At 35.6% G+C, this 15,808-nt stretch overlaps 2 protein-coding genes and 2 non-coding genes across 5 annotated transcripts; 1 reads left to right on the top strand and 3 right to left on the bottom strand.

Annotated features, from left to right (window-relative positions):
• Positions 1–334: 334 nt before the first annotated feature.
• Positions 335–5,384, bottom strand: LOC132634922 (glutathione S-transferase T1-like). The gene is made up of 7 exons (XM_060351100.1): positions 5,240–5,384; positions 3,436–3,509; positions 3,268–3,328; positions 2,795–2,848; positions 1,290–1,369; positions 976–1,181; positions 335–823 (listed from the first exon to the last, which is right to left on the bottom strand). The coding sequence occupies exons 1-7, from the start codon at positions 5,302–5,304 to the stop codon at positions 611–613; spliced, it is 753 nt and encodes a 250-aa protein (XP_060207083.1). The 5' UTR covers positions 5,305–5,384; the 3' UTR covers positions 335–610.
• A 2,217-nt stretch (positions 5,385–7,601) lies between these two features.
• LOC132634920 (probable phosphopantothenoylcysteine decarboxylase) lies at positions 7,602–11,713 on the top strand. 2 transcript variants are annotated; one of them, XM_060351098.1, is made up of 3 exons: positions 7,602–7,871; positions 10,392–10,739; positions 11,166–11,713. In XM_060351098.1, exons 2-3 carry the CDS (start codon positions 10,404–10,406, stop codon positions 11,457–11,459), a joined length of 630 nt encoding a protein of 209 aa, XP_060207081.1. In that variant the 5' UTR covers positions 7,602–7,871; positions 10,392–10,403; the 3' UTR covers positions 11,460–11,713. The 2 variants fall into 2 exon arrangements, with proteins under 2 accessions (XP_060207081.1, XP_060207082.1); XM_060351099.1 differs by having other exon boundaries at positions 7,603–7,735.
• Positions 11,714–11,928: 215 nt separating this feature from the next.
• On the bottom strand, positions 11,929–12,018 carry LOC132639035 (small nucleolar RNA snoR114). The gene has a single exon (XR_009582082.1). It is a non-coding gene; the product is annotated as a small nucleolar RNA snoR114 (small nucleolar RNA).
• An 8-nt stretch (positions 12,019–12,026) lies between these two features.
• On the bottom strand, positions 12,027–12,097 carry TRNAG-GCC (transfer RNA glycine (anticodon GCC)). The gene has a single exon. It is a non-coding gene; the product is annotated as a tRNA-Gly (tRNA).
• Positions 12,098–15,808: the final 3,711 nt, after the last annotated feature.

The following is a 15,808-nucleotide window of genomic DNA, read 5'->3' as shown; positions in this document are numbered from 1 at the left end:
ATTTTTCTTCAATAAATTGCACTCTAATTAATATTAGTTATTTTAAAAAATAATTATTATTAAGATAATTAAGTGGGGGTTGGTCACTTTTTTGTCCACTTTCAGCCACCCGTTTTAAATGTATTTGAAGAATAATTAATTTTCTGTTATAATTAGGCGCGTTTGTTATTCGAATTAAACTGAAAAGACAAATTGATTTTTTTTTTTTTTTTTTGGATTGTGAAATTAATAATGATATAACACTAGCAAAGAACTCCACTACCCAACCAAAGTGTGTTAAGCCTAAGGTTACAAACCTGAAGTTACCAAAGTGCATTAGAGTATAGGAATTACAAACCTGAAGTTACATTCTTAGATGAAATTCATAACTCATAGTATAATTTATACAGTGAAGAAATAACAGATGTGTTGCCAAGATTAAGGAACACTCAGCTTGTCTGACTACATATTGTGTGCACTTATTTTATGAATACACATAGATATAGAAAATGAAAAGGGAAAGCTCGGAATCAGAATTCTCCTCCTGTTCAGTTTCAATAGAAAGAGTACATGAAATAGGTATCCACGATGCTGCGAGCATAATGCAGTGTCTGGTTTCCTAACTGCTTTGTCACATCTTTGAATGCAGGTCAGGTTTTCTGCCCGCTTCAGTAATTCTACTTCCTATAGCATTTCTTTGTTTTTGCAACTTCTCTTCAACTTCTGCGAGAATTGAATGCACTTCTTCGAAATGAGGTGCCATGGCATTTTTCGTGTCATTAAGCCACTTCTGAACTCTTTTGAATGGACCTAATATACGCTCGCGATCCTTCTCATCCACAACCTAAACTCAGCAGGAAAAAAGGTTTTGTACAAGACCTCAGAATCAAGTGCATTCAGTTGATAGACTTTTCAAGATGAACCACAACTAAGAGAATTTATGTGTTGGATCGAAATATAGTAAAGCAACAGAAGAAAACGGGAAAATCTCTTTACCTCAAGTTGCATAATTTCACACGCTAAACTAAGATCTGCAATTGAAGGCTGGTCACTCCCAAGCAAAAACCGTCCTTTTTTCTGGAGCCAAACAGACTCTATCTTTGCAAGCGATGCTATAAGGATTTTCTCAGCCTTTGCCGCTGCTTGTGGATTCAATGGCAGCCCAATTGCAGGAGCGAGAACAGACTTAGAGACATATCCAGCTGAAAATAGAAGCGGTGCTTGAGAAAACTGTTGGAAACAGGTAATAGAGAGGCAGAGTAATCATATCCCACTGGAAACTAAAATAATGTCAATCTCAATATAAGCACCTGGACCGCAAGGGAAGTTAGCGCGATGCCAATCCAACACAGATTCAACCTTTGCTCTTTGATACAAGTCAGCTGGATACCTTCATAGAACAGTGCAAGAAAAAAGAGTTAATAACGGAAAGCAACATCCCGAACCAGAATAAGTAAGTATAAAACCTAAGAGAGTCTACTACATTACGGTTTAAGAGATATACTGTTCATAGGAACCAAAGATATATGGACTCTAAGGACCAACTTCTTTCCATTCACTGTCATTTCTTCTCAAATTTCAATAGGGCTTGTTTGTTATTTATTGCTGATACTATTTGTTCAGCTGGTATCTTCCAATTCACTAATCTGTTCCTTGTTCCTACTCTTCCCTTTTTAATCTTATTTCTTTTCTTCGTTTTTTTGGTTGGTTGATGGAATGCACACCCTTCTTTGAGATCTCCACCCGTATTTAGTATATTCAAACAATTGTTTAAGCTTTCGTAATATGTTTCTTCCATATTAATTTAGATGATTCCACGGAGAAAAATAAGGAAAAGGTACAAAAGAGAGAAGGAATAGTAAAAAAAAGAGGAAGTTAAGATGAAAAACAGAAAGGAAATATAATAAAGAAAACGAGGTGTAAAACCTAGGTGCTTTTTAATGTACTTCTTTAGCCCTATTAACCGAGTCTTGACTCTTGGTTTGCTTAGGGACTGAAAGCGGAAGTAAAGCAGCAAAAAGAAAACAGAAGAGAGATGAAGCAAGACATAGAACATAATAACATGAGAGCTGTCATTTAAACTGAATGGCGAGTAGGCATCTTTTTGACAGACGGTGTTCTTTAGCAAAAAATCTTTCTACTTTAACTCGCAGTAAGAAAAACCAGAAATTGAGCAATCAAATAACAACCACATATGGGTAGCGGCAGAGACAGAAACTCTAATAAGGGGATTCAGAAAAAGGTACCCGCACTTCAAATTTGAGCTAGTAACCTAATAGTTACTATCTTCAACACACTTTTACCACCACTGTATACGCTTCCCTTATGTCAAGGGGATTTGACAATTTTTAAACATACAAAAAACCTTGTTCTTAGCCAATTTGCACAGAGTTACGGAGGGGATTCAATTGAGCACTCTTCAATACTTAACTACGCTACTGCATATGGGGTTAACTTCACAGTGATGTCAACTGCAAAGGCGGAGTCAGAATTTGAACTCTATGAGTTCTAAACTCTAGGATAACGACATCAGGTGTTATTAACTGCGTTCTAAATTTAATTTTTGTCCATATTTACTGGATTTCTTAACACAAATATAGCGTTTGAACTAAAGCTACTGGTTCAGCCGAACCCGTAAGTGGGCTTCTAGCTCCACCCCTGCTCCACCCCTGGTCAACTGCAAAACAGTTTCATTCATACTGCCTATTACCATGTTCATGTCAAGCACAAGAGCTTTAAAGAGTACTCATTTCTATGATACAAAAGCATTCAATTCAGGTATACACTAAAAAACCTGAAGTTGCGCTGCACTTACCAATGATCTGCAATTCCTGGAAATGCAGAAGCCAGATATCTAAGAACTGCGTGACTGCAACCAAATAAAATTGGTTAGATAGCTTTTAAATGTTATCCAAGTCATAAATTACTTAATCATAAACTCAGCAAAAGGTGAAAAGTAAGAAGTCCAACCTTACATTACTGGAAAAAAAATATTTAACATAGTCTTCTCTCCACCGGCATTGTCCACAGTAGTTATGTGTGGGCGCATGGGGCTAGCACACACTACATATAAACTTTATCAACATTCTAAACTTACGATATGAGAATTTTCTAATTTGCTTTTTTGTAGTACATATGCACAGGCGAACGCATCAAACTACGAACTTCTACGAGAAGACATGACTAGATATTAAGATTAGGATGTAAGCAACATATACAACTGAAAAACGACATTGATAGAGTTGCATTATAGGAAAATGCAACTATTTTTGTGCAAGTTGAAATTACCTTTCGGAAAGCTTGAATCTTCCATCCATTATAGCTGGTATTTGCATCAGTGGGTTGATTCCTGAAGATGAATTCACAGGAAACTGTTTAAATTATCTTGAAATTAACAAACATATAATAAATCGACCCCTTTTTCCTGGGAAATATACAGCTTATAAAAAGACAAACCTTTGAATTCCGGAGTCAAGTGCTGGCGTTTGGAGAGATCTATGCGGACCTCCTCAAAGTCTATTCCATTTAACCTTTTGGAAAATTATTATTAAAAGCTCCACTTTGAGCTTCAAAACTAGAAACAGAATCAAGGATATCCAGAAGAACAAGAAAACTTTCTTCCCATTTAACTTTCTGATAAAATTAAGCATTAACAACCCCGTTATAAGCTTTCGAATTCAAATAAAACAAGGAAACATTCTCACCATTTAACTATTTGGAAAACAGAAAAGGGCCAAATGCCCTCGCAGCTAGCAAACTGGTCCAGGTTTAGCTATCACGTACTTCCAGGTCCGATGTAACCCTTTTTAAAACTTGTTTCTTTGTTAATGATAAAGTAATGTACCTTGGGCCTAATTCAACCCCAAAAGCTAGCTCATGAGGAGAGGATTGCCCAAGACCATATAAGGACTCCACGTTCACATCCCACAAAAAATGTGGGACAGTTGAGATGGACTCCACCTTAGAAAAAATGGTACCCCACTTATTTCTGATATATTGTGTTTTCTCCTTCATGGTATAGATGTACCTTTCTTTCTCCATGGAAAGTTAGAGCATATATGTAGCACATAACTGTTACTCTTAATAAAGTGGGTTAAATTTAAAAAAAAAAATGGATTCAAATCTCAACAGAGAGAAAAAGGTGATTACATCTATCTAGTGTTTGGACGACAATGATATTTCATATTTGTACCAATAGAAGGTAGCAGGTACATATGAAATAGCTAAGTTGCGTGCAAAACGGCATTTGCAGGTATGAAAATCGCAGAAGTGATGGACACGTTAATTGACAAATTCGCCGAAGTTCTGCAATATATGACAAAATTCGCAACTCTAATTGCCAATTTGCGTGCAACTAAATTATTTCATGAGTAGCTGCTACCTTCCACCAGTACAGATATCAAATTACTTTGACCTCCAAAAACTAGACAGATAGATTGAAATAATTTTTTAGTCTCTGTTGAGATTTCATTCGGGTTCTTTATCAATTTATCCCACTTTATTAGGAGTAATAATTAGGTCACACGTATATGCTTAGACCTGACAGCCCGTTAACGGGATAGGGGCTTAACTGAATCAGTTTGGTAACGGCGAGGGGGTCGTTTTTCACTTTCTAATAGTTCAGGTGCATTTTTGGACCAAAAAACGAACGGAGGGCATTTTTTGTTCCACTTACAATAGTTTAACTCTTCCGTTTGGAGTCATTAAAAACTCCATTTTTAGCTTTGTAATAATAACAGAATTAAGAGTAGTAACAATAACATACCAGTGTAATAACAGAATTAGGGCTATTCAAGACAAGAAAAAATAAAAAATAAAAAAATAATACCCGTCTCATTTAAACTTTAGGAAAAAATACCCAATACTCCTATAAAACTCCAATTTGAGCTTCAAAACTACCCCTACAGAAACAATTAAAGTGTGCAAAAAAATTCTATCCCATTTAAGCAGAGTCGAAATCCAAGATTTAGTTTTTAGTACTGCATTTAATCTGAAAATTAAAAAAAAACTAAAATTAAACTTCCTGTGCCATTTAAACTTGTGGAAAAATATCCAAAATACTACAATACTCCTACAAATGTTCAATAAAATTTGACCCCATTTAAGCAGAGTAGGATCCAAGATTTAGTTTTTAGTAATGCATGTAATCTTCTTGGAAAATTAATCATTAAAATTACCATGATGAACTTTCAAAGTAGAGAAAAATGAAGGGTTATTAAAAGAAAACAAAAATTAACTTTCAAGAATAAGTAGTACTTACATGCAGAAAATGATAACTTCACGACAAGGATGTGATATACGATCTACGTATACTCTCAGTGTCATCTTTTTTTTTTTTTTTTTTTTGGAAACTACAATTTGGTTTACTTTCTAATTTTGAGAATGGATTTATTTGGTGCCACTGTATACAATTAGTCCACTGCTGAAGTCAACGGGGGATTAAATGTAGGACCCATGCTGTCGGGTCAGATAAGAAGGCTGAGGCCCAATAGAGCCCATAAAGATTTCTTTTGAATAAAGTGAAACTAACATTAGGTTAAGGTTTAACATTTTGTATATTATTGTAATGTTTAGACGAATAGACGATATCTAGTGTTTTATCCGTAAGATTGAAAAGTATATGAGCAAATATTATATTGAATTTGCTATTGCCCGAAAAGGTAATTTCTCAAAGATTACATTTGCATAACTGATCATTCCTTTTTGTTCCCTTTTAATGATCAACCATCACTTACATTAATGTAATCGAAGAATAGTTAATTTACTTAATGATGAACTTCTTGCCATTATTTTTTCCGTTTCAATTTTTATTTTTATTTTCTAAATTGTGCAATTACATTTTTGGAACTCTTTTTTCTAAATATTTAAAATGATAGAGGTTAAAATTTAAGGGAATTTGTTCATCACGGAGATTTGATATATGCTCAAACTGAAGAACTACAAGAAATGACCAACATGGAAGCATAAGCAATTGCAGTAAAACAAGCTTTAGCACACTGTGTTATTGCAGGAATACATAGGATAATCTTGGAGACTGATTCACTTGTATTGAAGCAGATTTTAGGGGAAACTTGGAGTGTACCATGGAACATCGGCATAACTATTGAGGACGTTCGGAAATTTCTACAGTTTTGCCAAGCTGATATTAAGCATGTATACAGAGAAGCAAATGCATTGGCAGATTTCCTGGACTGATTTACACTCACTTCTCACACATGCCAAGCAAGGGGAGAAATATTTTGAATCTGGACAGGCAGCGGGTGGCCACATTAAGATCAAGAAAAGATGAATGAAGGAAAGAAGAAACAGTAGCAGCAGAAGACAAATTGTCATATTTCTTCTCAAAGCATTGTGTATATCAGTAGTAGTTAGTGTCGGAAGTTTTCATGCTGATATTTTCCACCTGGATCATATTGTAGCTGCTTTTGCAGCAGAACATCTGCTTTCTTTATTAATAAAAAACACCATTAGGCAATGCCATTGCCTAATGGTATATTGAGTTTAAAAAAAAAAAAAGGGAAGTTGTTAAGTTTGTACTTTGTACTGCACATTTCAAATTTAAAATATTTTAACCTGAAGTTTTTTCGTGTTAGCTGAAAGTCAATTTTATTTCTGCATACAAAAATAAATAAACTTTACTAATAATTTTAGTTAGTGCTTCGAGAAATGGTTATGTGTCAATCAGTGGCGGATCCAGGATTTTCACTCCGGGTGTTCGGAAAAATAATTGGACCTAAATATACATTGTAATATATATTCAGGGTGTTCAAAAGTTAATATATGTACATGAACACAGAAAATTTACCCTAAATATACACTGTAATTTTTTATCCATGGTGTTCGGGTGAACACCCTGGCCTCTTACTGCATCCGCCCCTGGTGCCAATTTCATCCCAAGAATAGAGTCCAATAAAAGTTGGGGCAATTCGCACGAATGCCCTTATTTTGGGGTGGTCTTTAATTTTTGCCCCTCAAATTTGAAATCTTTAACTTTTGTCCTTCGCTAGAAATCTCTTGATTTCGGGTTCTCTGCTCAGTCAAAAATTTAAAAAAAAAAACACACACACACAAGGTAAAGTTTAAATTCGCAAGGCAGAATTTTACATGCAAAACTGTGTGTCCTTGTGGGATGAAAAGCAACTACCATGGTATCCTTGTGCATGACAGTGTGGGTGTTTGTTGATTTTTCTGGAGCTGAATTAAGTCTCGGTTGGAATTAAATTAAGCCTCTGTTGCCGAATAGTAGTGCCTACTTTCGCTTGGAGAAGATATTACTTCCAGAATTTTACCTTCATGCCATAATTCTGTCTTAAGGCAGAGTTTTGCACGCACAATTCTGCCTTAATGCAGAGTTTGTCTTGCGAATCCAAACATCTGCCTTGCAAATCCAAACATTTGCCTTACAAAAATTTTTATTTTTTTTACTGAGCTAGGATTCAAACCCAGAACTTCAGGATATCAGACCAGGACAAAAATTAAAGACCACCCCTAAAAGGAGGCCAAAAAAAAAAAAAAAAAAAAAAAGGTAAAAGTTGGTAGTTGGTTAAGCCCAAGTTGTTGTTGGGCCAGAAGAAAGCCTTCTATACGAAAAGCTATTAAAGCACATTTTATTTGCTTAGTTTATCCCGCCCTTTAAAATCCCCATAATAATTCACCGTCGCCGGAACTCCCATCACCGTTGCCGGAGCAAGTATACTACTTAAGTTCAGTTTCAAACATATTTACGCTCAAGTCCTCAGAAAACTTTCTTATTCCAGTTAGCACCTCTACTTTTTGACTTTTTTTTTGGCAATTGCTACTGTTTATCTCTCTTAAAGATCTCAATAAATTTGGCTAAGCACTTGTTATTTGAACTTGTGGTCGTAAATTTCCTGAAGACTTTGCTCAATTAGGTAAATTTTCTACTCAAGCTGCTGTTCTCAATTTTATTGAGCTAATTTTTCTCTCGTGTATTTTCTATGTTTAATTATGCAATGGTTATAAGATTAGGCAAAAGTTCATTCTTTAGTGAAATGTTTTCTGTTTCGAAATTGTTTTTTGTTAATATCCTTTTGATGCATGACACAGTTGAGATATAACTTAGGGTGTGTTTGGTATGACGCAAAATGTTTTCCAAGAAAATATGTTCTCCGAAAATAAGTGATTTTCTTGCTCATTTTCTTGTGTTGGGTACGCAAGTTAGAAAATGTCTATGTTAAGAGCATTTGCATATATTTAAAGCAAAACAATAAGAGGTTTTTGAATTCAGAGTGCAATTTCTGGTGGTGGTAGTTTTTGTTTTGGGAGGTGGGGGGGGGGGGGGGGGGGGGGGGGGGGGCGTTGGTTTTTGTTATTGTTCCGGAAAATGTTTTCCCTCAAATTTTTAAAGAAAACATTTTCTCCTATTTTGAGGAAACATTGTTCAAGATATCTAGTGCAACCAAATAAGAGAAAATAGGAAAACATTTACCATGATTCCAAACATACCCTTAGAACCTATATGTGTATATCTATGAGACCTCATCGAACTGTGCTAAGTGATGTGATTTGGTTTCATACATGTGCTTGTGGGAGCTAGCAGGTATGCCGTGGAATTAGTCGACATGCGAGCAAGCTGGCCCAGACAGGACACCACGGTTATCCAAAAAAAGAAGTGATGCGATTTGGTTTCAAACTTGTATTGTGTAGGTATATATGTGAGGTTTAGAGAAAAACTAGTTTCTGTTAACTGACAAATTATTTTAGTGTCAAAAATCAAAATGAGACTGGTTCAAATCTAAGTTGCTCGGACTCGGGTGCGCATCCGAGGTCGGATCCTTCATGATCTAAATTTTAAGATTCGGGGATACAGATCCAAGTATGGATACGGGTGCGGGGGTTCAGACTCTTCGCACTAGTTTGTTATTGAGATCCAGCTGATTGTTAATTGGTTGATCCTCTTTTTTCTTTTTCTTCGGGGGAAGGTGTTATGAGCAGAGAGAGAGAAGCAACAATACCACATGCTATTTGGTGGACAATTTGGATAGAAAGGAATTGCAGAATTCTTAAAGGCAACACGAGAAGCATACTTAGTCTTAAGTTTAGATCTTTTTGTTAGCTAGTTTAATGGTGCAACCTGATCTTTGTACTTGATGTAGATGCCATGTTAGATATGATCGCTTGGATTTGCACAACTTGTAACTATGTTTTTGATGCACTAGCTTAGTGCTGTTCCATCTTATAAAATACCTTATCTTGATTTTTTTATTTTTTATTTTTTTTTAAAAGAAGCAACCAAAGAAGGATATAGATGATTAATGTGGCCGAACCAAAATAAATTGGAATTGAGATATTGTTGATTGAACTAAGCAGATTCTTTTGGAAAATGAAATTCTTGAGTACACAAGCAGGATGTTTTCCTATGTGCCTTCTCAATCTTCCCTAATATGCAGAGTTGGATGTGTATAAGTTGAGTTCATATTGATGTTTCTCTTTTTGAATGACTATTTGATTTGACTCTCTACATATTATGAAAGGGTCCTGTCCTTTTCTTTTTCAACGGGTCCTCTCCTTTTATCTGCTCATATGCTAATGTGTTGGGGTGGGAGTCCTTGAAAACTTGTCTTTTTCTAAATAAAGTTTGAGAACACTTTGATTGAATAACCTATTATAATGCCGAAATTTTGTTATGGACTTGGACTATAAGGGATTGGGCCCGTCAGTACGGTTTCCAGAGTTAGCCTGTTGAGCTATAGGTCACACGAAGTATTTTCCAAGCCCATAACACTTGAGAAAGAAACTGATGGTGATACTTGGATCCAATCCATGAGCCCCAAGACAAGTTTGAAACTCACTTTCAAAGATGAGGAATCTAGAAATACCATGATGGAATGAGGATTACAACCTTTGATTTCTAAAGAAGGTTGTTACAGTCAATGACTCACAACAACTAGTTCTCTACAAGAATGGGAATGGATGGACATCAGTTGGAGTGTCCAATAAAAAATGATTAGCCAATGTGACCCTAGGCCAAAAAAGATTAGCCAAGCTGAGGTTATTTTGCTCGAGTTCAGGGTTAGTTCAGCAGAATGAAAGACCGGCAAACCAATTTAGCCGAATTAAGTACCAATTAACCAGTTCAGGTGAGCAACATGACCAGTAAGCAAGTGAAAGTTCAAACCTTTGAATGTACATCAGCTGATCAGCTGGTGGCCAACGGTTTTTGATGTTCGTGAAGAGTTACGGTTAAAATGGGTTTGAGAATTTAAGATAAGCATGGATTTGACCACACCTAGGGTGAGCTAAGTCCAAAGAATTGTGATTGTGAAGAAAGTTACCAGGGGTGATCTCTTTCTTATCTATTGCTGTGCTGACATTCTCCTTCGTTGCACGCATGTCCAATTACTTGCTTCTTTCTGTTGGTGCAGTAAAGAATCCTTTTTTATGTTTCACAGGTTAGGGTAGATATGGAGCCTATGAGTTCAGAGATGGAATCAGCTCAGATGAACAGTGCACCGAGGAGACCTCGTATTCTTCTTGCAGCAAGTGGAAGTGTGGCTGCTATTAAGTTTGCCAATCTTTGTCGTTGTTTTTCTGAATGGGCAGAAGTTAAAGCAGTTGCAACAAAACCTTCTCTTCATTTCATAGACAAAGCTTCACTTCCGGAAAATGTCATTCTTTATACTGATGAGGAGGAATGGTCCACTTGGAAGAAGATAGGTGATAGCGTGCTACACATTGAGCTCCGCAGGTGGGCTGATATTATGGTTATTGCCCCTTTGTCAGCAAACACACTTGGGAAGGTGATGTATCATTCCACGGTTTTATTCCTGAAATTTTCTTTCATGATAACACACATTCTGCCTCAAAAACACAATTTATTCGCTTATCCTAGTAGATTACAGTAGTAACGCATAGTCTTAAAAGCTCAACATAGGTAGTGAAAAGATAATTCACTGAAGATATGATAAAATTGGCTTTTCCGGAAAGATTTTGGTAGCATGAGTGGCGGAATTCTTTATAAAACGGACTATAAACATTGTCAGACATATTAAGTGAACATGTCGATGCTGGAAGGTTAACATTAAGAGAGACACCAATTCAATTCCCCACATCATAGTTCGAAAAAGAAGGATTTGCCGTGTCATGGTTTTTAAGTTGTTTGATGTTACTAGTTTACAGTGTTCTCGACTTTGCTAGTAAGCTGATATATGTCTTCTTTGCTGTAGATTGCTGGCGGACTATGTGATAACTTGTTAACCTGCATCATACGAGCATGGGACTACAATAAACCCCTTTTTGTGGCACCAGCTATGAATACATTGATGTGGAATAATCCATTCACAGAAAGGCACCTTATGATAATTGACGAGCTTGGGATCTCTCTTATACCACCAGTATCAAAGAGACTGGCTTGTGGAGATTATGGAAATGGAGCAATGGCTGAACCTTCTCTCATCTACTCAACTGTAAGACTCTTCTATGAGTCACGATCACAATCAGGTGGCAGCAACATGGCGTGATCCACAGATAATTAAACTCCGTTCGTCGGTTTGTACAAGTGATAGAAATTGTCAAAATTCAGGACCTCGAGTAATGTTACTTAGCATACGCCAGTTGTGTTTATTTTTTTTTCTTAAATTCTTCACCTCCCTAGTGTCATGTTTGTATCAAATTCAATCAAGGTTCATGTTCATTGTAGTCGATTGCCTCAGAATATTATGCAACTCTATAGAGTAACTGCTGCTAATTATGCATGTGATCATGATCATGACCATTCAAATGTGTGATGGGGGGAATCGTTGTAGCTGCTTTTGGGTCACAATATGCGTGTATTTTTGCGTGTTTGTGTTTCACAATATGATATCCTACTCATTCAATTATCCCTGAGAAGTGTTTTGTGATAACTTCACACCATTTGAAGTTGGTTACAAAAATTTTTTTTAATAAAATGACCAAAAAGTATGTCAACCACAAGGGAGCAAAACAAGAAAGCTCAGAAGCACAGTTTTTCTTCAGAAAAGATATCAGAAGAGTGTGATGACCCATCGTTCACAGATAATGCAAGTAACATCACTGCTCTCAACAACTGCACCAGCCGGGAATCGAACCCGGGTCTGTACCGTGGCAGGGTACTATTCTACCACAAGACCACTGGTGCTTCTTGTTCAAGCGGCTAATGTGATGATTAAAGTACCAGGATATTCAGTTAGTTTAACCAAGATTACTTATTTATGAGTTTTTGGTTCACAAATATGATTGTGTGGATTTTTATAAGGGAAAAGGCTCAAATATACCCCTCTACTTTAGTTTATTAGTCAACTTTGCCCTCCGTTAGTGAAAGTAGTCAAATATACCCCTCCCGTTAACAAAATGTACACTTGTACTCTTAAGTGGAGGGAGTATCTACTTTCAATGTTGCTATTTTCTAAAAGTGACTACTTTTACAAAGTTACTATTTTCTTAAGTGACTAATTTTGCAAAACGACTATTTTTGAAAAGTAGTTACTTTTCGCAAGTAATATTTTTAAAAAGCGGCTACTTTTGTGGGATTTCACTGGATATGTTGTTGTTGACTACTTTTGTAAGGTGATTACTTTTGTAAAGCTGCTATTTTTTAAATTTACTATTTTCACAAAGAAGAAATAGGGGAGAGGGGAGAGGTAGGGAGGTGAGAGGTGGGGGTTGGGGGTAGGTGGTTATAGGGGTGGGAGGGAGGTAATGAGGGTGGTGGGGTGGTTAAGTGGGTGGGGTGGTGTAGGGGTGGGGTAGGGTGAGGGGTAGTTTTGGTGGCGTGGGGGTGGTATATGGGGTGGGGAGTGGGGGTTCGGGAGTGGCGGGGTGTGGAAAGATTGAGGGGCAGGGGTTGGGAGTGTTGGATGGGTGGGAAGAAGACAATGAACTTACAATGTTACTTGTGAAAGTTGTTTTCTCTTCTTTCATTAAGAAAGTCATTTTCTTCATTTTCAAGAAACTTGTTTTCCAAGACATTTTGACCAACCAAACATGAGAAAATTGAAAAACATTTTCCTTCGTACCAAACACACTCTGCTCTAATACATCACTCAATCAAATTTTCCGACTCTTTTGCATAGTGTTATTACTGTTTCTTCCTCTCTTTGTGTTCTTTTTTTCCTCTTAAGGTATATGTATTTAAGAAACTATAACAAAGTTAATTCCTATCCCCACATTTATCTTTTTAGTTGAGGTTAAATACTCTAGGATATTTTGTTTCTGTTTTATTGACGCAAGAATTTGTTAAATGTACAATGACTCGATATAATTAAGTAACATAAGGACTTTTTGGCTATGAACGCCCCTGAATTATGCCCTAAACCGAACTTAAATCCTCGTATTATTATTGTAAACAAAAAATATTCCTAAACAAGGGCAGCTCAATACGTGCATCCCGTGCGTCGACGCGCGTGTATCTCACTCGTCACACGTGTATCTCATGTGTCACATGTGCATTCAGTGTCTGTAATGTCCAATGAATTTTCGTAATTAATTCGGGATAAAGATGTGATTGGGGAAGTAACAATGTCATGGCATACTTGAATATGGATAGAATTTGAGCTAAAATATGCATTTGTGATGGTAGAGGTGATTAGAGGGTAACATTCTCACATATTCATTTTCTTCAAATTCAGGCATGCAAATGTGGCATGCATTCAGTATGAATTTGTGTCACCTGATGTACCATACTCATGTAAGCGCAAAAATGACCTGACCACTGTCTAGGGACCAATTTATGAAAAGCATACAAAGAAATAACCAAAAAGTATGTCAACCACTAGGAGAAATAAAAGAGAGCTCAGAAGCGTTTTTTTTTCATCTGAATTTCAGATCAGGCGTGACGACCCATCGTTCACAAACTGTGCAAATAGCATCATTGCTCTCAGATTAGTGCACCAACCGGAATCGAAACCCTGGTCTATACCGTGGCAGCGTTCTATTCTACCACTAGACCACTGGTGCTTCTTGTTGTACAATCTAAACGAGAACATACCAAACTACAACAATCGTTCACATTTAAGACCACATTTAGATGACAATACCTCCTTTTTAGTATAATTGTAATACCATGGCTCTGAAAAAAAAAGTAAACATCAATTTGAAACAGAAAGTGTGAAAATCAAGCAATATAGTCATCGATCAAGACTCACAAGTTGAATGGTGACAATAGACTAACACCACTTATACGACGCACAATATCAGTTAGTACTCATTTTATGTTGAGATTGTTCTGAGATGAGTTGCGTTTCAACTACGAGTTCGGTAAGAATTGAGTAGTATTATTCTGGATGTTATGCTATATGTCATTTTTTTTTTTGTTTAATGGACTATCTTATCTAGTTATCTTAATAAGAATTTGGATAATGCAAAAAAAAAAAAAAAAAAAAAAAAAAAAACTGTGCTAGAATCTGGACTAGATTTGAAGATTGAAAAAGAGATCTCTATCTACTTTATTATCAGTTGACAACTTGACATAGTGGCACTTCTTGATAAAGCAACTCAATGTCAATGCACGAGCAGGCTCCAAAAATACTCGATGAAATAATCGCTAGAATAATAAATACTCGATAAAGTATTCTAGGTTCTATACAATTGACTTAGACATTGTTTCTGAAAAAAAAAAAAAAAGTTCAGATTGGATCAATAGACGAATAACTAGCATGTCTAAAATTTATTACGTCCAAAATGTGTTGTGTTAAGGCGGAAAATAATAAATACTCGATAAAGTAATCTAGGTCTATACAGTTGACTTAGACATTGTTTTTTTTTTTTAAAAAAAAAAAAAAGAAGAAGTTAGATTGGATCAATAAACGAATAATTAGCATGTCTAAAATTTATTACGGCCTGTTTGGAAAGTCACCTAGGTAATTGGAATTGGGTGTAATTACACAGTTTGACCTGTTTGTTTGGCCAAGTAATTACACAGTTAGGTGAGAATTTGGTGTAATTGTGAGAGTGTAATTACACTCTCCAATTCTCAAGTGGGGTTGAGAATTAGATGTAATTATACCCTATAATTACAGGGTTACTTCTTAGTTTGTTTATTTTAATTTCTTTTTATTTTTAATTTATTTTTTATTTCTATTATTTTAATTTCTTTTGATTTTAGTATATTTTTTATTTCTATTATTTTAATTTATTTTTAATTTTTAATTATTTTAAATTTTTAAAATGTATTTTTCTTTTTATATTATTTATTTTTCATATCCTTTCTTCTCATTCCCAATCTTTACTTATTGTGGTTCCATGTAATTGCTCGTATTTTTTTTTATTATTCATTTAGCATAACCGTGTTATTATTCTAATTTTTGGAACTACACCTCTTAATATCATAAAGAAGGAGTCATTAACAAACTTGGCATCTAACGAGTGGCGTTATTAAAGTAGAATTTCGTTGTGAATGAGGTTATAGACTTATACCCTTTCTTTTGAATTATTTACTTAAGTTATGTTGGAACTTACTTATGTAGTAATGGAATTTGACATAAGAGTATTATGTTTGTTATACCCCATTTAAATGGGTTAATGTAGGAGTACAACATATTGGGGATCCTTATTTATTTTATTTTAAGGAGTCGCCACCTAATTAGTTTAATGGTGAATTAGGACACCTAATTTATTAACTAAGGTAAAGCCTAACTAAACCTCCGTTAATGGTCTACTTGATTAGTGTGATTCTAGGTAAGGGTTCTAGATTATCCTAAAGGGAAGGGGTTAGGCATCCTTTAGAATCCATTAATTATGGTTACCGTCCAAACTTAGGTTAATTAAGGCTAAAGATGCAAATATAACATTTAAATTTTAAGAAAATGGCTTGTAAATGTTACTAAGGTTTTAAAGGAAAATATAATAATGA

The sequence above is a fragment of the Lycium barbarum genome, chromosome 4 (assembly GCF_019175385.1).
Source record: "Lycium barbarum isolate Lr01 chromosome 4, ASM1917538v2, whole genome shotgun sequence".
Taxonomy (NCBI): Eukaryota; Viridiplantae; Streptophyta; class Magnoliopsida; order Solanales; family Solanaceae; genus Lycium; species Lycium barbarum.
The sequence above is the reverse complement of the archived record's forward strand: the minus strand, read 5'-3'. Positions and strand labels throughout refer to the sequence as shown.

What these genes read in the sequence shown, in the direction of transcription:
- LOC132634922 (XM_060351100.1), bottom strand. Translation starts at nt 5,304, where the DNA reads ATGACACTGAGAGTATACGTAGATCGTATATCACATCCTTGTCGTGAA. An exon ending in CTTGACTCCGGAATTCAAAG is followed by an intron (nt 3,329 to 3,435) that starts GTTTGTCTTTTT and finishes ATTCATCTTCAG; the next exon opens with GAATCAACCCACTGATGCAA. An exon ending in GTGAAATTATGCAACTTGAG is followed by an intron (nt 824 to 975) that starts GTAAAGAGATTT and finishes TGCTGAGTTTAG; the next exon opens with GTTGTGGATGAGAAGGATCG.
- LOC132634920 (XM_060351098.1), top strand. Translation starts at nt 10,404, where the DNA reads ATGGAGCCTATGAGTTCAGAGATGGAATCAGCTCAGATGAACAGTGCA. An exon ending in CAGCAAACACACTTGGGAAG is followed by an intron (nt 10,740 to 11,165) that starts GTGATGTATCAT and finishes TCTTTGCTGTAG; the next exon opens with ATTGCTGGCGGACTATGTGA.